This window comes from Maylandia zebra, linkage group LG1 (assembly GCF_041146795.1).
Source record: "Maylandia zebra isolate NMK-2024a linkage group LG1, Mzebra_GT3a, whole genome shotgun sequence".
Classification (NCBI taxonomy): domain Eukaryota; kingdom Metazoa; phylum Chordata; class Actinopteri; order Cichliformes; family Cichlidae; genus Maylandia; species Maylandia zebra.
Genome location: NC_135167.1, coordinates 18670080 through 18694719, shown reverse-complemented (window position 1 = coordinate 18694719; position 24640 = coordinate 18670080). Strand labels below are relative to the sequence as shown.

General features: G+C 40.8%; 2 protein-coding genes across 11 annotated transcripts in view; both read right to left on the bottom strand.

Moving 5' to 3' along the window:
- Positions 1–3160, bottom strand: part of cgnl1 (cingulin-like 1) — a 34012-nt gene extending 30852 nt beyond the window's left edge. The window contains exon 1 of one of the 2 annotated variants that reach the window (XM_004543075.3): positions 2842–3160. The gene's annotated coding sequence lies outside the window, so the exon portion shown is untranslated. The other variant, XM_004543076.5, reaches the window with a different exon arrangement.
- A 5334-nt stretch (positions 3161–8494) lies between these two features.
- Positions 8495–24640, bottom strand: part of tcf12 (transcription factor 12) — an 83830-nt gene continuing 67684 nt past the window's right edge. For 3 of the 9 annotated variants that reach the window (XM_004543071.3, XM_076882780.1, XM_012917003.5), the window contains 9 exons: positions 22657–22801; positions 18289–18362; positions 16625–16696; positions 15946–16137; positions 13444–13549; positions 13201–13351; positions 11703–11932; positions 11121–11268; positions 8495–10044 (listed from right to left, as the gene is read on the bottom strand). In XM_004543071.3, the coding sequence (XP_004543128.2) occupies positions 11126–11268; positions 11703–11932; positions 13201–13351; positions 13444–13549; positions 15946–16137; positions 16625–16696; positions 18289–18362; positions 22657–22801 (1113 nt within the window). In that variant the 3' untranslated portion in view covers positions 8495–10044; positions 11121–11125. The remainder of the gene's footprint in view (positions 10045–11120; positions 11269–11702; positions 11933–13200; positions 13352–13443; positions 13550–15945; positions 16138–16624; positions 16697–18288; positions 18363–22656; positions 22802–24640) is intronic. The other 6 variants (XM_004543074.3, XM_012917004.5, XM_012917001.3 and 3 more) reach the window with 4 other exon arrangements.

Here is a 24640-nt window from a genome sequence, read left to right as displayed (position 1 = left end):
AACATCTCAGAAACCATAATATCCCTCAAGAGATGAGTCAACTTCTGCCACATTCTTTAACAACAGAAACAGCCAGGTACTGTTTAGCAAGGCCTCACAAGTGTGTGACTAACAGGTATGATATAACGAAATGACTGTTTACCATGCTTGACAAAGACTATGCCTTTCTCTTCACCTGCTAAAAGGTATCATCATGAATATGAATGAGTTAAACCAGGGAAACATCTCAAAGCTGTCATGTCTAAATAACTTCAGCAGGTGTTGGGTTCAGTTCTCTGTCTGTGTGCACAAACGGCACAGGTGAGCCTTGTAAATGACACTGTTAATTGCAGCCCTGGGAAAAGTCATGAAAAGCGGGCAACAAAATGTTATCGAGCCCTTTTCTGTCACATGCATAATAACTACAGGTCTGTCAAAGCTGACAGATTTGCAGCTAGACCGTGAGAGCGCAGCTGGCAATAAATATCAAACTGTGTACAAATATTAAAAGTGAGCCACCCGGTGTTTTTCAGGGAAGCCAGTGGAGACAAAGCCATCAGCAGCCACCATGTGCTTTTCACTGGACAATGGCCTTTCAATGTGTTCCTGTTTGTCTTGCTGATAGCATCCTTTTCTGATGTTACAATACAAAGATGGACAGAGGTGGGCCTGGAAGGAGGACACTGATAAGACTGACAAGAAAGGGCAAAAGCAGGATGTATCACATAAGTGTGAAATGGGTCAAGACAGACTTATGGACACAGATAATCATTTTGAAAACATAGTACTATGAGGGGTTTCATGGCAATGCACCTGTAAATTTGGCTGTTTTACATGTCTATTTTCAGGTTTTTCTAATTTGCTAGAAAGTGGATATTGCAGCAAAATGGTGGATTCCTCCCTGGTTTACCTTACCAGATGAACAGAGCTAGCTAAGGTAGTTCAACCATCTGCCTCCTGGATGCCTTACTTTGGAGGTTTTCCAGGCATGCCTAGCTAGGGGGAGACCCTGGGTAAAACAAAGAACTCCTTGGGGAGATTTTACATGTCCTTTTAAATTGCTCTTAAGTGGGTCAGATCAGTGTAACTACTCTTTAATAATATATGAAATAACACACTTCCTTTGAGATCTTCCAATATTGTACTATTCTACTGCAGTAACTCAAAGAAACCAGTAACCAACTTTGTCCTGTAATTTAAAAAAAGTGAAAAACAGGAACCTTTATTTGATGGAATACTAATTTAAAAAAAAAAAAAAAAAAATTTGCTGGTTAATCTGTCTCCTACTAATTTTGTCAATGTCTTTCATTAAGAATAATTTAAAACTTCATTAAAAGAAAGTTAAGTCCTAAATGTATGCCCTCTGTCTTTACAGTTTACACATTCACTGAAGCCAGTGGGACCAACTGGAGCCTCCAATGGGCCAGTACTGGTGTGTTTGACATTCCTAGTATATGTCACGCAGCCTAGGAGTATCTCGGGATCCCCCAGGAGGAAATGGATAACACTGCTAAGGAAGAGGAAGTCAGTAATACCCTGCTCAGCCCACTGCCACTACCTTCAGATAAGCGGGCGGGCGGACGGACGGACGGACGGACGGACAGACAGATAGACAGACAGACAGACAGATAGATAAGCCAAAAGAGACATTCATCTCTGGTTATCTTATCTGGCAGGAGATTTTAAACTAAGGCATTTAGCTGAGCTTGAAAAACCACCCTGATCCCCACGTATTTCTTCACTGATCAAATGTGTAAATGCCCCCCCACCACCACACACACAAATACACACCTGCCATATAAGGCATGAAACAACAGCTACCTGGGAAGCATTTAACTTAATGAAACTAAATAAAATCTTGCCTTATAAACAGCCAAAGTTTCCACCATGAAATACTGCAAGAAACTTTTGTGGGCCACTCCTAGCAAACCACGAAGATGATTCAACTCCAGTTTGTTTCCACTAGACTAATGACATGATGTTCCAATTAGCCAGAATTACTCAGTTTCACACGCAAACGGGAGGAGAGAAAGGCTGAGGTAAGGTGTCCTGTCAGGGAGGATGAGCCAGATTAAAGCCTGAGACGACACAATAGACCCTTTTATGCTCAGTGTATGTATCTAGCACACAAGGGCTCCAACAAGTGTGTTACTTTTTCCTCCCATTGTGTTTTTCACTCCAAAAAGGAGGAAACTCTCAGTGAGCTGCCTCACTGTCCTACACAGGGTCGGTGCTTCCTTCAATGACCCCTGTGCTGCCTGTGATGTCCATCCAGAGTGCAAGTTAGGATGCAAGCGAGGGTGAAGTGCAAAAAATTGTCTTTTTCTGTGTCAACACCTGTAGCCACTCACATATCAAAACACCTAAATCCAGATGGGACCAAACTTTGGAAAAAGTTGGAAACAAACCTGCCTGTGAGGGTTTAAACGGTGGGAAACTATTATTAGGTTACGTAACATGAATGGGAGTTCACTAATCTCTAGCGGCAGGTACAGTAGAAGCAACGTGACCTTACAGGAGCAATTGTAAACATAAGTCAGATAAAAAACAGTTAATTGGATGCAGATCTGAGAACTGAAATCATACAGTAGCTCGTTAGCCAAAGTGAAGAGGTAGCGCTTTGATTTGACGCAGTTTCTCGTTATTTGGCTGCTGAGTGCAACAGGTGGCAGAAACACATCACCATCTTCAAATTTTACTTCACCTATTTCTCACCTGTACCACTCACCTGAAGTAAACGAGCTGTGTAGAAAAATAAGCGGCCCTTCTATTCGTTTAATTTTTTTCTCCTCCGGCTGAGTTTAACGGCTGTTAAAGAGTCTCTCGCACAGGACAGTTACTGATAGCTAGTTAGTTACTCACCGGCGTCGTTGCTCTCGCTTGCTCACTTATCCCAGGTTTGGAAAAAAAGTTTTCTTCGAGCGGTTTTAAAAGCTAAACTCTTTTGCAAAGTGCCCGCGCCGCACTTTGCTAACTTATTTGGTCCTGAGTTGTTTTCTGAGAGTGAGTGAGAACCGTTTCAGAAGGACGTTCTGAGCCTCCGGGCCGCTCCGCCTCCTCAAACAAGCGCACTTTACCCGCCCACCCACTCAAAAGCAGTCCGCTGGTCCTGGAGCAGATCTCACACATACTACCCCCGAACTCCCAGGCCCCACTCAGTTTGGACCGACTCGGCTCGGTTCAGCTCGGTTTTTAGAAGCTCCTGCACTAGCGGGGAGTATTGTAGCCAGAGGTGACACCTGACAAATAATTAATTCATAAATTTTTCCTTCTTATTAACTCCTTGTAGTTCAAAAATGTGTTTGACATGTAGTGTAACACAATAAAAGTTTGTACATTTCTATTAATTTCTAAAACAAACTAAAAGTTTTGTGACTCCTGGGAAAACTTCCCACGTTACATAATGTACGCATAAATCCAATTTGTAAGTGAATGTCTTTAAAAACCGAGAGCGTCATCTAGTGGATGGTAAGCTCACCTGACTGCACCTAAACGCATCACCAGAAAGTCAACAATGAGTATCTCAGAGAGTGATTTAAAAGGCATGAGCTAGTTATTATGCTGAGCAGATATGCTAGAAAAATGCTGATGATTGTGGGGAGTGTATACTGTTTGTGTGCAGCCTCTGTGATGGTGAGCATGCTCTTAGTGGGGGGTGCCAATGGCACTGTGCAACTATAAACGACAGCAGGATTACAGTCAGTGTCAGTGATCCTGAGGTGCTGTGCTTGATGCTCAGTTTCCATCATAAACAGTCACCTGTAGCAAGCAAGTGTAGCCACATGCTAGACAAATATTATTAAACAAGCCACAGAAGAAGATGCGAATAATAATCATCAAGTTTGCTTCTTATTTCTCAGGCTGTTTTAAAATTTATGGAACAAATGACCTTTAAAACAATCAAGAGATAATGTAAAGCTGAAGATCTCCGGTGTATTTGAGGCTTAAATGCTATTGTACTGAAATGTTTTATGGATATAATCTTCATCGTCACTTAAGATAATGAAGATTACATTGAGAGCAGTCTAATTTTAGAAAAACACATGTTTAATATTTATTTATGAAAGAAATAAACGTTGCAACTTTGAAAGGTACTTGAAACCACATTATGTAAATTTAATATAACATAAATACACAGGAACCATGTTTAGTTTAAATATTACTAACGTCGGTCGATCAGTTAGATGTGACCAGTACCCATCTAACTGATATTTTCTTTGGGCCTAATCAATGCCATGAACTTCAAATAACAGCTGTCATACAAATCAGAGTGGCATTAAAGTGAGTGCTGCTTAAAGCACCCCCAGCCTCTCTTTTCAGTGCATCCATGCTGCTCCTGAGTGGCAGGAGAAAGAAACGGTGCATTCACTTGTCTTTTTATAGATCTTGCCACTGCAGTGTAAACTTCATTAAACCAGGGGCCTAGCTTCCCCTTCGCCTTTGTAGTGGCCCACTGTTTATATTTTTGTCCGCAGAGACCACGCGGCACCGCAGCCTTTAATCTGAGCCACTGTGTTGGGTTACAGCCGCACACAATGGGAGCTCTGTTCTCCGCTGAGGTGCCACAGCTGGGACCTCTGGGCATGCTCAGTGCACACCTCAGTCTTATCCCAATTATACAATAAGGGGGTCTGCAGGTTTTCCAGGGGCAGGTCAGCCCAACTGACCTGTAGCAGCAATTGTGGAGATGCATTTTATTTTTTTGATTTCATCTTTTCACAGTCACCGAGCCATTGTGGGAATTTTATTTTAAATATTTAATTGTTAAATTATTCCTAAAATATCCACATTAAATAAAACTCTATTCACAGTTTTTTAAAAACACTTCTGTTTCAAATGCCAGTTTTGGATCCATTAGCGTTCCCACATATTTATATTCATCAGCTAATCTTTTCCTTGCTGCTATCTGGACTTGGATCTCCATTTAAAAATGTACACACAAATATCTAATGAGCCAATCAATGGTAGTATAATGGTGTGGGTGATGTTTTCTTTTTGGTACCTCAGCCCAGCTGAGCATCTTTAAACACCATAGCCTACTTGAGTATTGTTGCTGACCATCTCCATCCCTTTGTGACCACACTGTAGCCATCTTCTGATGGTTGTTCCCAGCAGGGTAAGACACCATGTCACAAAGCTATGATCATCAGAAACTGGGTTTTTTTAATATGACAAGGAGTTTGCTGTACTCAAATGGCCTCCATGATCACCAGATCTCAATCCAACAGAGCACCTTTGGTATGTGGTGCAACAGGAGATTCTCATCATGATAAGCAGAAACTGTGTGATGCTGTCAAGTCAACATGGACCAAAAACTCAGAGGTTTCCAGCAGCTTGTTGAATGTATGCCATGAAAAATTAAGACAGAAGGCAAAAGGTGTCCAACTGGGTACTGGCAGGGTGTACCTAATAAAGTGCCTTGCCCATGCTACTTTCTGGATCTGATTTCACTGTATTACTGACACTCTTGCTTCCCAGCTTTGGTGTGTAGATAACTAACTACACCATCAGTGCACATCTGGCAGGTTACGGTGGGTGCACAAATGTCAGGTAGGTCATTAACACACAGACACACAGGTGAACCTCATCAAGCTTCACCCTGTCTTACTGCTCCTCATAAAGATGTTGTCCCTGGATTCCTTACTGAGGGAATCTGATACTAAAAAGACAAACTGTGGAAGTTACCAGACTTCTTGTGTCTAATTCAGAACCCTGGAGCTTTTTTGTGGCCTTCTTAATATAAAACAAGGACTAGGTATTTTATCCATCACTCTAAACTGCTTCAAAAATGGATCTCTGTGCAGCTGGTGTGGGCAGGAGGAGCAGTACATTGTTGTTTTGAGTACATGTAAAAGTAATCTTTGAAATTACTTTTGTGCTGTCGTATTTGTTTTCCACACTTTATGCCTAAAACTTCCATTATTGACAGATAAGCACTTGCTTTGTGTTTCTGTGAAATGTCTGAATATCATATCCTGTTCTCCTCACTATGTTGAAATGGTCAAAAAGCCTTGAATCTTAAAGAGCTGAGATTAGAAAGTGAAACAGAAGACAAGAGGCCTGTTCAGTGCAGCGTGCATCCTGAAAGTGGCAGAGAGGCGGATGATCTTACTGTTAGAGCAGGAGGAGCAGCAGGCTCTTTGGTTGAGATTCAAGGATGTGAGCCAAGGACTTTCTGTCAGCTGGCTCAGCCAGCAGCCATGACAGGAAGTCAGCCTTCAGACATGGTGGTCCCACTCCTACAGAAAACATGCACACCCACGACCACCACCACCAGAGCTCAGCACAGTCACACGCTCCGTTTATCCCTGCGAGGAACGCTGGAAGGCCACCGCGCATCACTGAGCTCACCGCAGACAGAACAGCAGTCAGCACTTTTGTCACCTCAGTCTGACGAATGACTCGAGATCAGACCTCTCAGGACGCAATGAGCGGTCTCCATGCTTACATCTGCACGGAGATAATTCTGCGCAGATGTACAGGCTCTGAGATTTACAGCACAGCAACAATCTTCCAGGTTCAGAGCAGTATTTTCACAACGCTTTTGGGATTCATTAACTTCAGTCACAGCACAAGTAGCAGATTGAGTACGGCAGGTTACAGAGAGAGACACTTCCACCAAAGCCATTTATTAAAAAACTGTTTAGGTTTGTGCTTTTCAACATGACTGTGGAAGTTCAATTTCAGTGCTGGGTGGGTCATTTTGTTTTGTGTCAAAATATAAGACAATTTATTCAAATATTATTTAACCTCCTAGGACCTGGCGTCCACATATGTGGACATCACATTTTGGGTTGTCTGGACCTAAAAACACAAATTTGTCTCTACAAGAGCCTGATATCCACTTACGAGGACATTATCCTGCCACTGTTCTATCAAAATTTAAAACAAATGTCCTCATATGTGGATCTCATTTTTGTCAGAAACACAAATCAGGTCAAAAAATTAATCTGGCAATTCTTTGTTTTTACATTCATGAGGTCCCAATATGCCCAAATATCAAAGAGAAATTAAAAATGCATGCCATGGAAGAGTTCAGGTCTTAGGAGGTTAAGGCACGAGGATCTGTCTCTATACTGCATAAATGAACTTGCAAAAAAGAAAAAGTAGGAGCACAGCACATATACAGTACGCTGCTATCACACTTTATTAAAAATAGAAACATATATTCATAGTACTTTTCATACAGACTACAATGGTCCACTGGTATTACTTTCAAAAAAGAGTTACATACTATAAAACACTCATTTGGCCTAAATCCACTGTAGAAATGTCTCAAAAACAAAATAACAAAAACGATAAGGAAGTCTAAATGAATCCCATTGTTTCAGAGCTCTTCCTTCCTGTGCGTTAAAACACAACAAAGGTTATGGAAAGGTGGAAAAATGTAAATATGGAGAGGAAGATGAGCGAAATAAATGCACATACGATCGAGTTTAAAAAAAGATGGCACATTTATTGCAACATAAATGTTATATACATCGTGTTTTTCTGTTTGAAAATGACAGAAAATTCAAATTCTCGTTGCCGCAGTTTTTCAATGTGCATCAACAACACCTTTTATTTGACACAAGAACAAATCTTTTTTTTTTTCCTTTTTTTTTTTTTCAATCAATCAACAACGGAGACTGAGGAGTACGATGGAGGTCGCGCTTTTAGGAATCTGGAGCTCATACGGAGCCTTTTTGACGTACTAAACTACGAGCAGCAGTTCAGCCGTGTTCTTGAGATGCCATATGTAACTTTTTTGTGATAATGGACAGGTTATGGTAAATAACCGTACATTTTACTATCTAATATAGTAAAATAAAGTAAGAAACTTTTTACTCAAAACTTTTGCTTTCAAAAATCTAGAAAGAGTAATATTTAGAATTCAAGAAATATTCTTACAGTATTATTGTATAAAAGACTAACTACAGTGAAAAATAAGCCAAATGTTTTTTTTTCTTTTGATTTTCTTTTTTTTTTTCATATATTATACAAGGGAAAGCATCTGGGGATACAGCAAAGTTTAACTTGGCAAACAGAGGAGCAAAGAAATACAGGAAGAACGGGAAGTTTAAAAGAAAGAAAGAAAACAAATGAAGGGAAGCGAGCCGGAAGTGACACACATTATACCCTCAAAGTCTGCCGACATGAATACAGGATCATGAATACTGAAATGATGAACAAGGCCTCATTCAGTCAGAGAACACACCACAACTGACCAGGTCTCTCTCTTTTTGGATTCTTCTTCACTAAAATGAGGTTGTTAAATTGTAAACTCATCATCCTTTATTCTAATCAAAGTCCCTTTATCGTACAGAATACTCGTTCTGAATGCGGCAGCCTTGTTTAAGGTGTAAATAATGATAGAACGCAATATACAAAGAAATAAATGGAATATAAAGCAAGTCTTAAGACCGAAAAGACTCAAAAAAAGGAAAACGTAACGCATGCACACGGATAGGGAAAAAGAAATAAAGCCATGACCGATGTCTTGGAACATAAAAAAGAAAAATCCTGCTTTTGTTCATCATCATCATCATCCTCATTATCATGATCATGCTACAGTTCAATGATACTCAGAATAATCCATGAAATGTTCAGTCTGCTTTGCCATACTGAGAATAGCATGGCTTCCATCAAAACATCACTGAAAATAACTTACAGATTTTCTCTGCTAGCTAAAAACCGGAAATTATAATGCTGGACAGAAAGGACTTGTTACAACAAATAAGCATAACTAAATTTTAGTCAGGAGTAACTGCGCTTATTAGAATTTAATGTCTTGAGATATTAACAGAAAGAAAATTGATATGTTTGATCAGGCCAGGAGAAACTGTGGTCGTCGTTTTGTGTTGTTTGGGGTTTTTTTGCGTGTTTTTCTACTTTTGTTTTTTTTGAACGTCTTCATTAGGAGATCTCTGATTAGCTGGTGGCAGAAACAAGAAAATAATAACACATTTTCAAAAGAAAAAAAGCCACTTCTGTGCCAACACAGCCAACACTTCTGTGCTGACGTCCGGAGGAAGAATCTGCAAACATACGCCACTGCTTACGTTTAACACTATATGGCAAAGGGAAGCGAGGGCGCTGGAGTCGCCTCTTCCTTTAGTTAAGACACTAAAATACGCAGGGAATGCTAAGGTTTGCAAAAAGTTTGCCCTCTGTATTTTCACTGCTCACTACTGGGAAAAAACAAACAAAAAAACCCAATTAAATCTGAGCCTTCAGTGAAGCTACAGTTTGCCGTTTGTGCGTCACCTCCCGTGCTGTTGACGCTATCGTAGCTGGACCTGTTACCTGCCGGTCAGTAGCACAGAGACGGATCTAAACTGCTCAGAAACAAACATAGGTAGTTTTGGTTTCACGTGTGGCCAGTGGCAGAACGAGGAAAACAAAAATATAAATAATATATCATTTTTTTTTAAATTTATATTTAAAAAACGGGTGCTTTTGTTTTTCAGCTCGTGATGATTTTCAGTTGGGTATAAATATCAGTCTAAACTGGCCAATAAATTAATCTCTAACATTTTTCCCCCAATCTCAGACTCAAAGATTTTCCCGGGGTGGAGTGCTCAGGGTTGATGGCGACACTGGCAAACTATAGATCGACTGAAAAGCCGCATGCTTCTCTTTGTATTGACCTAACTTTCCCTTTAGACATACACTTTATAGCTCAATAACATAATAAATAGGAAAAAAAACAAAGAAACAGACAAATAAAAACAATTGCTGTTACAATGCATTCGTCAATTTAGTTTAGGCACAAGGCAATTTCCACATACGGTTGGAGGAGATTGCGAAGTCTCTGATTGTTCAGAAGCAACACACTTCTTGCAGACAGTGATATGTGTTGAAGATTTTTTTCTTGTGGGGGAGAAATTTGCAAATGGAATCTGGTCACAGGGAGCTGGACGCTTGGCTCTACTTCAATCTTAGGAGTGGACTGTGTTAGACTCGTCGTTTTGCTTCAAGTGGTCTGTCTCCTCCAATTGGTGTCACAAACTGCGAGTCCTGTCTGTCACTGGGAAGCAAGGTCACCGACTCAGACGGGACAGAAATGATCTGCATCGCTCTGATCTGGAGGAGAGGAAGCAAAGAAGGAGCACTGATCAGAGGTGCGCATCAAAGGAGCTGAGCGTAGGCCGTCCAAATTTTAGCTTCAGCACTAGAGCTGGTGATTAAAGTCCTGCTGTTTTACATATTTATTTTTTAAAAAGTCTGACATAAATCAGACATAAATCAATAAAGGACAATTATAACATTTAAATTAAAGGATTTTTCCTCCAAATAAAAATAAGGGATAAAAAAGGGGTTTAATTTATTCAAATACAAAATACAGTTTTGTTGATCGAATAGCCAAAAATGAGAAGAAAATGCACTGGCTTACTTTAAATGAGGTAACATAGATTTAGAGCCTTACTAAAAAGTGACGCAGCACAGGAAAAACCAGCCAAAGATGCAGATCGCCGGCCAAGAACAACCAGACTTTCCAATATTTCCAGTGTTTGTTATCTTCACTGTCTCTAAAAGTATGTCTGGAAAGTGCAGTTTATTGAACAGATTCTGATGCATAAACGGCAAATAAGCCGTGCACAATTTCACCCCAAATCCTTGTTTAACAAAGCTCTCAGCCATGAGGGGGAAACCCCGCTCAGCACAGCCACGCACGTGGCTGGAAGCGCGACCAGTCAGCCAGCAAAATTTGTCCTCTTAGTGATGGCTGGCAACTTTAACTCTCATGAAATGTGACTGATTGATGGTTTCTGGTAACCTTAGCAGAGATTTTATTAAAATTTAAATAATTTAGTGAATATTCCATCTATCTGCATCTTTTTAAATAACAACGATTGAAAGAATTTTACAGTTTGACATCTTCAAGTTAAAAATTTTATTTTAGGAAACATAAGTAAAAAATGAAGATTGTGGACTTTAGCTGGGTTTAAACATGCTGCGTCAATATGATTCAATCATGCTGACCTGTGTAATCAACTAAACATCAGTTAAACCAGGAAAACACACAGGATGACCGCAATTATCATGGTATCAAAGTGCAGAAAGAAAAAGAAAATATGCTGTCATGAGATGACCGATTATTCAGTTATTAGAGAAAACCATCATAGCAGTGTGTGTCGCTCAATTAGAGGTGAGAGTACCTGTCTCAGAGGTGGCCCATGGGGTTGGATGTGTCGGTCAGGCCTGGATGGACTCCTGTGTGGGCTGGTTGGGCATCACTGGAGCCCCCAGACACTTTTTCTTCCTCCCTTCTCTTAAGGCAGGCTGCTTTGGGGTTCAGATTTCTCTCTGTGAGTTCACATAAACACAGATTACACTTTAATTAAACACATGTCAAAGCTTTTTTTTAAATAAAATTAAGATAAAATTTTAGAGAGAGACCGAAGCTTTAAGGGTGTTATAAAAGGGCGTTACTTTGTTTGTCTTTCGCCTCAAATCTTTCATCATTACTCATTTTAGTACCTCTAAATGCAGCACTGCAGGGAAACATCTGAGCTGAATAAACGCCCTGCATTTTCTTTACTGTCTGTGATACTCTGGCAGCTCCATTCCCTATTTTTTCCTTTCTAACTCCACATGTATCTGCTCTGGATGTGACAGTGAAATTAAATTACCACCTGCAGGAACGCTGCATCAAAACACACGTTGTTTTTAAGAGTCAGCAGTGATTTGATGTGATGTAGCATTTCAGTTAATTGCCGCAGCAGCGCTGCAACACTGACCTCTGACTTGCTGCTCCAAGCTAAGTATGACAGCCACAGCCTGATGGAGGATGAGCAGTTTAGTCTGGGGCTTCTCGCTTTTCAGGTGCAGCTGGCACATGCGACCCAGCTCTTTGAAAGCCTCGTTGATGTCTCGCACCCTCAGGCGTTCGCGAGCGTTGTTAGCCATCCTCCTCTCGCGCTCCCGTTCAGCCTTCTGCTCGGGATTCAGATCCTCGTCTTCGGTGATGCTGCAGCAGAGAGAAGAAATCAACCCGCAGCCACCATTCAGTCATCTGCACCAATGATAGGATGGTCTTCAAACCATTAATCTGACATGACCGTGATTAAACCATGAACTATAAACATGAAGGAAGAAAATTTAATTCATTTAACATCCATGAGTTTTTACCACAACGATTTCACTTGATGCTGAGAAGCTCCGCCTTCTCAGCATCAAGTGAAATCTGTTGTTTCTTAAGCATGTATTAATGAGACAAAAGATTTGCCTGACAGGACTGGTTATCCCTCCCACCCTTAGGGGAGGTCTCTGTTTGTTTGTGTCCCGGCCGTTTTCAGACACCCGGCTTTAACTTGGTTGCAGGCTTTCTGAGGAAATGAATGAAGTGTATTCACTTGTCTAATGTGAAAGTGAATGTGCCATTCATAGGAACCAAACTGATAAAAAACCGAATTTTATTTGCTTCCTTTACACATATAAAATGACTACACATGGTGGCTAAGCTAACGCAAAATAAAACTGAAAAGTAGCCACATGGAAACATAAAACAAGCACATGAACATCTGAACAGTGCCAGTGTTAGTGTGTCGGTGCAAAACTGCCTCTTTTAATAATTTCTGTTACTTTTGACTTTTCTTCACTTTGTATAACAACCGTTTGTCCCAGATTTTTAGAAATATTCTTTCACTTTCAGTCTGTATTTGAGTTTACCATCACAACAACAACAATCACCCATTGTCTGTAGCTTAGTGTTTTGGTCGTTAGCCAGTGCTAGGTCAATGTTAAACAGGTATTAGTCTTTGGATGCATGTTTCCTTTAAGGTGATCCAAGTATAGGATCTGAAATGATCATGGGATTGTATAGCCAAACATTTCAGCAAGCTCTGAATGAATACTATCCAAAAGGGGTTTTATTTTTCCGAATGTCCAAAACATGTGAGTATGGTTTGGTTCCATAATCTCCAGCAGGGCTGTTTCACATTTATCTGTTTGCTTGTAATTTGGGGTGTTAAAAAGCACCGAATCCAGTATTCTCCACATCTCCTCTGGAATTTCTTTACCCAGCTCTTGTTCCCATTTGTTGACATGCCTATTTTAAATCAAATAATGACAGTTAAGGTTAATACGATATGTATCAGATTTTCCACTACCTGTCGCATATGAAAGACAACCTTTCCAGCCTTATCCCATGTTTCTACCATCTCAAAGCATGCCATAGAGCTTATTTTCACTTCTGAAGAATGTTTCACACGTTTTCGTATCGAAAGGTCCTCTTACCTTGTGCGTGGGCCTGCTCTGGGTGTCTTCATATCTCTTCTGTCACTCTCGTCATCTGACTTGTTATCGGTGGAGATGCTGTCGAGCATCTCATCCTTGTCCTGTTTCTCCACCTTCAGCTCCAGGGTTGCTGGAAGGCCTGAAGTAAGACCTGTTATTAGTAACAGAAATGTGGAGGTAAGACATCATACGTAAACCGAATCGTGTGGATATCGTAGAGTGGGACGCCGTGGTGGAGCTGACCTCTGAACGTTTCCACTTGGTGATTGAGTTCTGTGCTGGATGTCGAGCCGGCGCTGGGCAGGCCTCCGTGGCTGTTGTTCAGGCTGGCAGCATCGTCGCTGCCCTGCTGCAACACAGACAGGAAGGACACGTGAAGAAAGGAAGCAGCCACACACTCACTGGAGACTGTTCATAAAAATGAAACAACACTTTTGAGCAGGAGAAAAGCCTAAAATGGAAAATCCCACAGTTTTAAAGAAAAAGAGCAACCTTAGTTATACTGATTTGCACATTTTGGTGAGCACTCTACACTGGTTGGATCATAAAAAAAGATGCTTTTATATATGTATATATACATTAGATTAGATGCTGTCTGTAGCAGTGTTTATTAAAACCTGTAGTCACAGCATGGGACAAGTTCTGGGTTTAATCACCATTCAAGTCAGTCATTACCAACACCTGTGGGTACTTTGGAGATTTGCTCCACAGCAGCGTTATAATGCATAATCAAGGGTAGGAAATAGAAAATAAACACAAATTTAAAAAAAACACCTGTGCCACAATATTTAGCCATACTTAAAGGTCCATATATAGCCTCCTCATTTGTCTCTGTCACTGTTGCATTTTGTGTTACTGCTCGCTGCAGCGACATTCTCAGACTCCCCGCTCTGTAACCACAACTGAGGACCCGTCTGTTCCTCATGTCTACGAGAAGAATAATCCTTCTGTGTTCAGTTTCAAAAGAAGTCAAGCTAAACCCACTCCAATGTCTGACTATCTCCTTGTTATTTTGTTCACATGCATAACACAGAAATGGTCAACTCCCACCACGTTGTGCCACAAAGCCCCTCCTTTACCACATGCTCTAGAGCCATTTGATTTCCTTTTTCAAGGACTGAGGAAAGGCGGAGAAATCATCACTAAGGGTGGAGAGCATCTCCCTCTTTTCCTCTGGAATGTGATCCCCAGTCACTGTTGGCCTCTGTTAACCCCACCGCTCCGAGATCCTCCCCTTCCCCAGCGCTACGCTAATCTTTGCTGTGCTCTCAACAGGTGTCCAAACAACTCTTTGTCTGGAGGAGGAGGAGTGAGGCTGGGGCTCTGGCAAGAAAAGAACGCTGCCATTTTCATGGCTGGGCCTGATTACCATACAGCTGAGGACCTCTATTTGGGTGGAGGCTGCGGGTTCAGACACACGTTTCCAACGATTCAGATTTCCTGGGTTGTTAAAAAGAAGTGATGAAAAGGGGTGGAAGGGGGTAGAGGGCGGGGTGACAGCCAGAGTAAAAAGCCTGTGGCTGTGCCGTGTCGAGGCTGTTGAGCCCTGTCTGAAGGGACCTCTTCCCACACAGGAAGTGCTGTGTTAGTGCAGACACAGTATGTTCTATCTCACAGTCGCAGTCGGTCAACATCACTGCCACAACCCAGCTCTCTGTAACAAATACATCAAACTGAGCTCTTCTGACAACCACAGTAAAATTCTTGTTAAGGGACAAAGCGAGCTACCCAGTAGCCTCCGCGTACGAGTGAAAACAACCATCGACAGGAAAAATACCACCTTAAAACAAAGAAAAAAACGAAACTGCTTTGAAAATAAATGAATTTCTGCACGACAGCTCCACTGCAATGATCAAGACACGAAAACAAAAAGTGCAGACTGAGCACTAAAATGTCGGTCTGCACTCAGAAATGCATCTTTTCATTCTTTCTTCATGCTGCATCAAAGTACAACCTTACCAAAACACTTTACTCACAATACGTGCTTGTTTTATAGAAAAAAAATTAAACTAATTAATTAATAATCAATTTACACACAAAAGGAGCCTTTTGGCCTTTCTGTATAACAGTAATCTAAACAAGAATATTAATTTTAGGTCTGAATTTAAAGGCAACACCACATTTACAGCTAATCACTGGCTTATTAGATACAAAATCTCATCACTGTCTAACTTTTCCTTCCATCATTTATCTCAGAGAAAAAAGTAATCTAAACTTCTTCCCACGTTCAAATTAATTTGATCTTTTTCTTTTTAAGTTTGTGTTTGTGTCAAACTTTTTCCAAACACCTCCAGATAACAGTTGGACGAGTCATCCCATTTTAATTTCCACTGCAGATGTGTTCAAATCTCCTGGCTCTGTACAATCAAATACCTCAGAAGGAGGATGGGCGAACACGTCATGATTTACACCGAGACCGGCATTTCCCCAGTTCTCAAGGGGCTTCGAGTTTAACTCTAGAAGGATTGCAACGTACAAACACGTCCTACGCCAACTTTACTTCTTTGTGCCTGTTTTCTTCATTTCTCTCTCAAACTTGTGTATACAGCCGCTCTCAAGAGGAGGGTGATCCTACGGCCAGCTATTACACTTATGGAAAATATGCCGGTATAAATTCAACTGTTCGTCTGCGGAAAATGTCTCAAAGCTCTCCTTTTTTTGACCAGGTGGCCAAGGTGTTTTATGTGGTGTAGTTTGAAAAATACCGTATAGTAATAAATAAATACTTATATGAAGTTATCGTACCATCGCTGCAGTCCGACTTGGAACCAATGCAGAGGCAGGAAAATTTGGTCCAATGGCTGTTATTGGCCCATTTTGTGCCTGTCCCAGCAGACTGTGTATGTCGCTGGGCAGACTGGCGGTGGAGCCCACTGCGTGGTTCCTCAGAACAAGGATTGCATCATCCAATCTGTCCAGGCGATCCTCCATTCGAGACTGGGAGGACCAAAGGGATTGAGAAATGAAGGGTTAGGGAGAGAAAGAAGGGAGGAAAAGAAGGACAGAGCAGCTTAGTATAAGCACATTAGGACAAAAATTGAAAATGCTGATTGTATGGTGAGAAAAAAAAAACAACACAAGATAAAGAAGGCAATTCAAATGCAAGATCAAATGAGCCATTTCAGCTTGAGTTGTAGAAGTCAGGATATGTTCTCATTTGTTTTTCAAATGAACAGAGGCACTGCAGCCACTTAATTTCATTGTCATCTGAACCTAAGCTGATTACTACAAGCTGGCATGGCTGCAGAAAAAAACTAAAACAAAAAAAACGACAACAACATAACATGAGAATAAGGCGACAGAAGTAGTAATAAATGAAAGTGCATTTCACTGTGAAGAATGTAGTCGAACTTGTGCAAGAAAACAAAACGATGTATGGAACACGCAATGGGTAAAAAAAAAAAAGAGTCTATCTGAAGAGTACCTCGCAGACATCCTTTAAGAAAGACATGGCATCCTGGAGATGCTCATGTAACTGCTGATGAACTCTGTTTTTCTGGCAAAGTCAAATAAGAATAAGAGAGAATTAAGAAAAAAAGATCAGAATCTATAAATACTACAAACACGCTGTGGGTAAAGACTTTTTTTTGTTTTGTGATAGCACATAGAGAGAAAGAGGCAGGATTTAGAAAGAAGCACACAGCTGCTGACGACTCACTTTGTAAAGATAAAAATGGTTCGCTGTTTGCGTATTTACAGACCCCTACTACAGCACTTGTCACATTTTCTGCATCGCCACAAGTTTAAAACTTTACACTGACTTTATGTGCTGGGATAAATAATGTTGTTGTCTTTTGTGCCTTATTGCTTTGCCTTCTTATGTTCATTTCATCCAGCTGTGCGTGTTTTGTTGATTACCAAAGTCTGCCGTTTTTAAAAAAAATTCGTCTTAAACGAATATAACTACTGTTCACAGCCCAGTCCAGTAACAAAATTAGTCATTTTGACTGTAATCTAATCCTCAAAGAGCTTCATCACCATTTCCAAGAGCTCTCTGGGACTTTCCAATGTTCCAAGTAGTTCTGTCGTAACTACCAGAGGACCGTGATCTACGATTTTATTTCAGCACACTCTTGAACGTTGCTGAGAATAAATGAGAATTTCCTTCAGTGGCTGCCAGCTGCATTTTTCATTCATCATTCAATAAAAAACTGCAATTGATGTTTTTTTACCTCTTAGAAGCCTAAATGATTCAGAAACAACCGGGTATGGGTTCAAGACATTCTTAAGGAACATCTCTACCAGGTAGATATAGGATCCTTTATATTAAACCTGGATGTCTTTTCATTGTTACGTGTGAATACGGATTATGAAGGAGCTTTGCAGACAATGTCAGGATGAATCTATGTCCCTCTAAGATCACAGCATGGCTAAAAGCTCCATCCTTTACTTCTGCGGGTCTTCTCTGTGAGGTCATAGAAACATATAATCATGTTAAACTTCGACACCAATACAATTTGAATTGCTGGTGATAAGAAAATTCAATATCGGTCAATATTTTCTTTCTTTCATACACATGAAACATAAATGCATTTTGTTAACACTTATGATCCATATGTTTTATGAATTCACTTGTTCACCCATTGCTTGGATCAGCTGGGTTATTGCCTAACATTATACTGTCTTTATTTATCATATAAATATGTCTGTGGATCTGTATAGTAAGTTTATTTAAGTCCGTTTATCCCTTGAATAAACTCCCAGTAGAGTATGTAAACACATGACATGTGCATCAGGTAGCAGGGCTGCATGAAATCCGATCTTCAGCTCTGGTCGTACGGCAGCGAAGGAATTCTGGAGAAGAGGTTCAGCAAACAGCTGCCACCCCCACACCAGCCCCCATAACTAAACCCATCCCCCAACTGTCATCCCAGACCCGGCCCACAGAGTGGAGGACAGATGGCATGCCCCAAGGGACAGGTATTGTTCAGTTTGGTTATCCCTCTACCCCCACCTTCCTCAGCAAAACATTTGTCAGACAGGAATCTCACTGTAATGCTAGCTCAGTCCTTCATGGGCAGCTTATCTAAAGCGAGCATCCATCATATCCTCCTCTCACTGAATGATGGAGGCGGGCAGAGAGCTTACCAGTGAGTGAAGGGAGTTCTCATAATTTGGGGAGGAGGGGGTCTGCCCACCAACACGGGGCCACTGGTTGGTACCTGAGGAGAGACAAAGTGAAGGTCAGTGTTAACAATTATCTGATTCAGTTTTGGCCAAAAGCCTCATCCTGGTACGCCGACACAAAAAAATCATTCACTGACAAACACAATAACATGCAGTCATAACACACTGACATCCTGATTTTCTGGTCTCTTGTTGTTCTATGAGAGGTATTTTTATCTTTCAGAGCTTAACTGCATCACTTCCTGATGGCTGGACTGCATCCTGACACATGAGCCAGCGCAGGGTTTGACTAACACCCACTTCCACCCTGAAATGAACGCTGCATCTGCACATTAATAACCATGGCTATGAGAACAATGTGAGCAGTGAAAAATATCACGCTCAGGACTAGTTTTCACGCATGTTTTAATTTTATTCCAGAAACGTGCAAAAACATCAGGAACCAGTAATCAAAAGTGCACCGTTGCTGACTGTTTTAGTACCTGATCTTCATGCAGGCTTTTGGTGAAAGAAATAATTACATGGGCTTTCTTTTTCTTTAACTTTTAGTCAGTTTAAAGCATCTTTGACTGGTGATGTGGTAGCACTAAAGTCAATCATCTTTATATAATTTACATCTGTAAATATATGAGCCTGAATATTCCACTAATGTGTCCCATAAAGTCAAATCTAATTCTGCTCTAAATAAAGACCAGTGCATTTTAATCATATGATCTAAATACAGAGATATCTAAGACACTCTGCACTGGGAGAGAGATTATAATTTACCTTTGGCACAGTGAGTTTTTGCATGTTTATCTGAGCCAAAAATTTAATCTACCGGCCAGTACAGGAAAGCAAATCAAGCTGATTTGATCTGGTGTAAATTAAAGAAGAGGAATCCACATCTGCTCATCACATTTCCAGCTACAGTACAACATTTCTTTCTTTCCTTTTTGGAGTCGCAATTATCCAAGTAGTGCCAGCCATGTGCAACAAGAGGCAATGCATTATACTGCAATCAAATAACCTTAATGGACTTTGACAGTAATGAACCTTTCCAGGTTATTTACAGAGTAGGATAGGGTGTCCGTAGTCTTTCCAAGCTCTTCTGGTGTCTATTATAGTGTTAGGATGCTAAACCCAGCCCACATCCTTGTAAATGGTGCGCACTGCTGCGTGATCCACACAAGGAGACTTTGTTTCTGCTATCAGTCATTTCGCATGATTCTAGAAATTCATTTTGCTAAAATAACCAGCAATGAAAACCCCATGATAAAGGCAGAGGAGCCTGAGGAACGCTGATGGTTTTTTATTCTTAATTTAAAGCTTAATTTACATCATTTCAAAGCTATAGCGTGCTGAGCGGGGTGACGCAGCGTTTTTATTTCTCAGTTTTACAAAATCAGACCGATGTTGTCAGAACAAGTACACTAATAACTTAGCTATTAAATCCTTTAAAGCCTAAACCATGAAATAACTTCTAGAACATTGTGTTTATGTATATTAATTTGCATGTGTGAGTTTTAATATGTATCATATTTGCTACATTTGACAGTCTTGCAATTATTTCTTAAAAATGTATTTTTTCAGATTTTTCAGGGGGGGGGGGGAAAACAATCACACTGATGATGCAGAAGCCTCAAAACCTCTTGCAGTAGATATGACACACTTGGCTTTAAGGGGTTAAAAGTGGTAAAAATGCAGCTGATGTATATTTTTGACAAACACTAGAAAAATCACACCTTTCACGCTCAGGGAACTTCCATTAAATCATCCCAATGAAATGTCTAACAACTCTTCTGTGGTCTTATGAGTTTTCATGTTTCTGCACACACACTCACACACAGCCTTGGAAAAGCCGACTTTAATTAACAGACTATTAAAAGTGACTTTGGAGGAGGAAATGAAAAAGTCTCTGTTCTGCCTCAGCTTTCTCCCAGGTGAGTGAGACAGGAACTTCACATAAGCCTCTGCTGGCTGGCGGCTATGAAAAATTAGACTGAAGCTCTGGTCCCCAAGTGCACCAGAGAAGGCTAATTGAACAAACCAGCCTTGAGTAATGTGCTGTATATTGGTGCAGTCCCAATGATGAATGGATTTGGAAACTTACATCAACAACTAGCCAAATTTTGGGCTACTTTCAGAGTATCGTTCTTTTTCTAAGCCTGGAGGCACATTAAGGACGAATAATTAGTAAAACTATATCTTTTCCCCATAATTCCACATGACATATTTGGCAGCAGTGCTTTATATATTATATAGATATATATCTATATAATATGGATTTTCTTCATTCAATAAAACACTGAACTGTTTTTTCAGCTTGTCATATTGTTGCAGTTTTCAGGTGCAGCGCGCTGTACTGGAAATAGGTCAACAGACACATCACCGCCACTCTGATCAGCTGAGTCACAGCCACCTTCCTTCACTCACTGGTGAATAAATGGGGCATTTTGCCGCCTGGTCTGCGTGTGTGTATGCGTGTGTGTGCTGGGGGAACAGCTGTCCATGGGGCAGGGCAACAGCTGAGGAAGAGGGGGGCATACGTAGAGACAGCTGTCGCCACTCCATTACCACACATGACACAACTGCCCGTTAAAACAACACACTGGGCTTTCCCTTACTGTCCCCCCCTCTCATTCTCTTTCCATTGGTCTCCCGCCTCTGTCAACATATCTGACGGACCATTTTCTTCGTCTACATCTCTTTTCCGGTACTTAAAAGTACTGTGTACTACAAACAGGATCCCCTTGATGGGGCCGCCCTGATTTCCTTACTACTTTCCTGCTTTTGTTCTCTGAATTTGTTGCAGAAAATAATTACAATTCAGAGGGAAACTGGTCGTCCCATCCCCCCCCCCCAAAAAAAAAAAATCTAACTACAAAAACACTTGTCTGGGAAAGCAGGATTATATAACAATAAATCTACTCCTGAAACTGTTTTACTAAAAGTAGAATGAATAGTATGAGCTGCTATTATAAGCCATAAATGCAGTTCTGCAAATATGAAAAGCTTTTCAATAACTTAAAACCCTTCTCCGCCCCAAGAGCCGCAGTCATTCCACAGTTTGTCCATAAATTTCTATCACTTAAAGGAAATGACAGCAGAAAAAATAAACTACACGTAATTCTGAAGGTACTTCTTGGCTGCATTTAAACTCCCGAGCTCGAGCAAAGTGCCTCCTAAAAAGCTGAGAGCCAAAACTTCTCTGTGATGTCACCGGGAGTCAATGCGGAGCGGCTGCCTCAGCCACAAAAATAAAGCCCCTGACGCAGATGCAGGTGAAGAATAAACTTGTAACACAGATTTCATGCTTTCAGTATAAATGGTGTCACTTTTGTGCTCGTGGACCGCAGAAAGAGCACAGCCAGCAGATAAATCTGGCATGAGGCATCTCTTCTATTTGCTTGAGATTAAACTTCCTTGGAACATTTTCGCTTGAAAATTAATTCTCGCGTTTCTTCAGTTTTAAATACTCATCGTGGCTGTCAATTCAGTGGATGTTCAGCCTTATCCCAGACTAAACTAAGCTTTCTTTTAGGATGGATTCATGTAGAAATGGCATTAACTGCCCCGACTCAGATAAAGCACGGAGAATGACGACCAAATGATTAGAGATGCTCTAAAGCTAAAAGGGGGTATTAAATTAAGTTTTAGGGAAACTCTTCACAATTCACTCTACTTAGGCTTTAATTAATCCGACTAATGCAGCACAGAGTAAAAGTAATTAATTGAAGTCACAGGGCCCTATATTCACTGACCAGTACAAGCAGAGCTGTGACTATTACATAAAATACAGACCTTCAAATTCATTACTTCCTCTTTTATTCCTAAGATGCATGACGGTGCAGACACGGTCACAGTTACTGTATGATGTTTTGGCTAATCATGTGAGATAAAGCAGAAAAATTAGCTGTGACAATAACTCCAGCGTCCACACAATAACACACTTTCCTGGAGAAGCCTACCTGTGGTTAGCACAGCTGTTTAGGAGGGATGACAACACTGAGTGAACAAGACTCGGTTTATTAATCAAACTCTTTCATTTGCCTCCCACTTCAGTTTCAGCCAGCCTTTTTATACTACATGAATCAGAAAGCACAGCTGGAGGCAGCCTAAAGACCTGCCTTTTTGTGTGGGTTATTGCACTTCCACAGTTAAAATAGGGCACATATTCATGAAAGCCTGATAATTAGCTTGGCTATTCTAGGAAAGAAATAGCCATTGAGTGAGTTACCGGCACTTTACCTGGGGAAAAAAAGCCTTTATGAAGCAGTTTCTGCTGGTATCTAGTATATGTGTGCAGACAGTGTTTATGAGATTAAAATCCACAGGCTGGTGACCTACCTGGCCTTCCAGACGGGGTGCCAGCAGCAGTCACCACTGTACCTGCTGAGGCTGCACCTGCTGTGGCTGTTAGAGGTGAAGGAGAACCCACAGGTGTCGACGGATTGGATGGAAAACTACTGCTAGTGTGGTCAGGTGAGTAAATCTGCAGAGGCAGAGAGGAAGACATCAGGAGAGACAGGATAGATAAAAAAAATAAAAAATAAAAATAAGATGAATTTGAAGCAGGAGCGTGTTTACCAATGTACACCACCCTTCTATAAAAACAGTAAAGTAAACATGCTTTTCCGGCTTTCCAAATCAAGTTCCTAACATCAAATGGAAAATTAGCCAAAGTCCGAAAGCCACCAACTTTCTGTTTCAAATGTTTCAATGAGCTCGTTGCACTATTTTCAATTAAATTAATCGTTTAAACGCACTCTCAAATTTCATTTGTTTTTTAACCTTTTTAGGAAACGAGGCTGTTTTAAAGGAGCACACTTTATTTTCACTCGTATACAGACTCTCTGCTTATAGGTGTCCAGTTTTTCCAGTGTGCAGACGCCCAACCTGGAAACCCCGTTAAGCCAACAACAGGAAATCTCAAGGGGCACAATTCAGGCTGTAGCCAGAGATTATACTCTGAGCCATATATCAAAACCCCGTCATATTCAAATGTTGTTTTTTCTTGCTTCTTTTTAAACCTCATAGTCTATTTAAAGAGGACAAATAGTTACAAATGAATTACTTTGGTTTCATTGCTGCAATACTGGCAGTTTTCGTCGTGCCATCCTCGGATAGGTCACGCTGAGGTCACTGAGTTTTAGGATGACGTGTCAATCACAAGGGAACGAGGAGATTATGTCTTCAGAACTTTCACAGGGATTTCATTTGTTTAAACAAATGCTGGATTAAAGCACAAACACGTCCCTGATTTTTTTCCCTTTTCCTCTTTAATAAGAGGATATTTGTGCCATAATGGAACATGCCTCGGAGAAGTCAGGGTATTACGGTGGATCCTGACTAATTAGCAGAGAAAAAACAACAGATCCACAGAGATTTCTCCTCCAAGTTAAGATCAAATTGAGCTTGAAGGAAAGCGTTCAACTTCTGTGGGGATGATAGAATGCACTCATTATTAATAATCTCCTTATTCAATCTTGATCTCAGGGCTTTAGTTTTTCAATCAGCTTGGAGTATCAGGATAGAGGCTTCACTGAAGTGTGTGGCGCTGAATGTGGAGGAGGATCGGCCGTTGTCTGAAGGGAAGAATGAGTATTTATGCCCCGCGACACTCAGAGAGCAGAGAGCTTCTCTCTGCTCAGCATTTTCACTCCCAGACATGCAATTCAGTGAAAAACTAAGGAGGATTAATAGCGCGGTTATCTCTGCGTTGGAAACCAATAAAACTCAAGACAAATCTCCAAATTTTTCTTAGTTTCTCGACAGCTGTTTACAACCGTGACTTCTGACCCGACAATATATGACTTTCTATTCTTTTCACTCACCGGCTAATAACGCTGCATTCAAAGTGAAACATGGCTCATTTTACTGGAATAAATGAAGCTCCGCCTCATCATCAGTTACGCTCCCGCAGGCGGCATTGGGCCAATAAGCACGGCCAATTTAAAAGGGCCGAGAACAAAAGCTCTACAAAGGGGGGCCCATGGAGTTGAGCCACAGCAGTTATAAACTCCCCTGTGCACCCCTGATCCATGCACCCACCCCCACCCTAGTCCAACCGTGTCCATTTCACTCCAGCTTTGTCATGCTAATAGAATTGAGTCTGCAAATATAAAGGACTTAATTTGTTATTACCATGCCCAAATTCTCATATTTTGGATTCACACTCCTAAGAAATATTCCTCTTACACGAACAGCTCGTGCTGTGTGTAAAATTAAAACGCTGCTTTCATGTTTGTGCAACATGTTAAACACCATTTGAAAATTTAGCTGAAATATCGAGGATCATAGGTTTGAAATCCAAAGCAAAAATACATCCAGT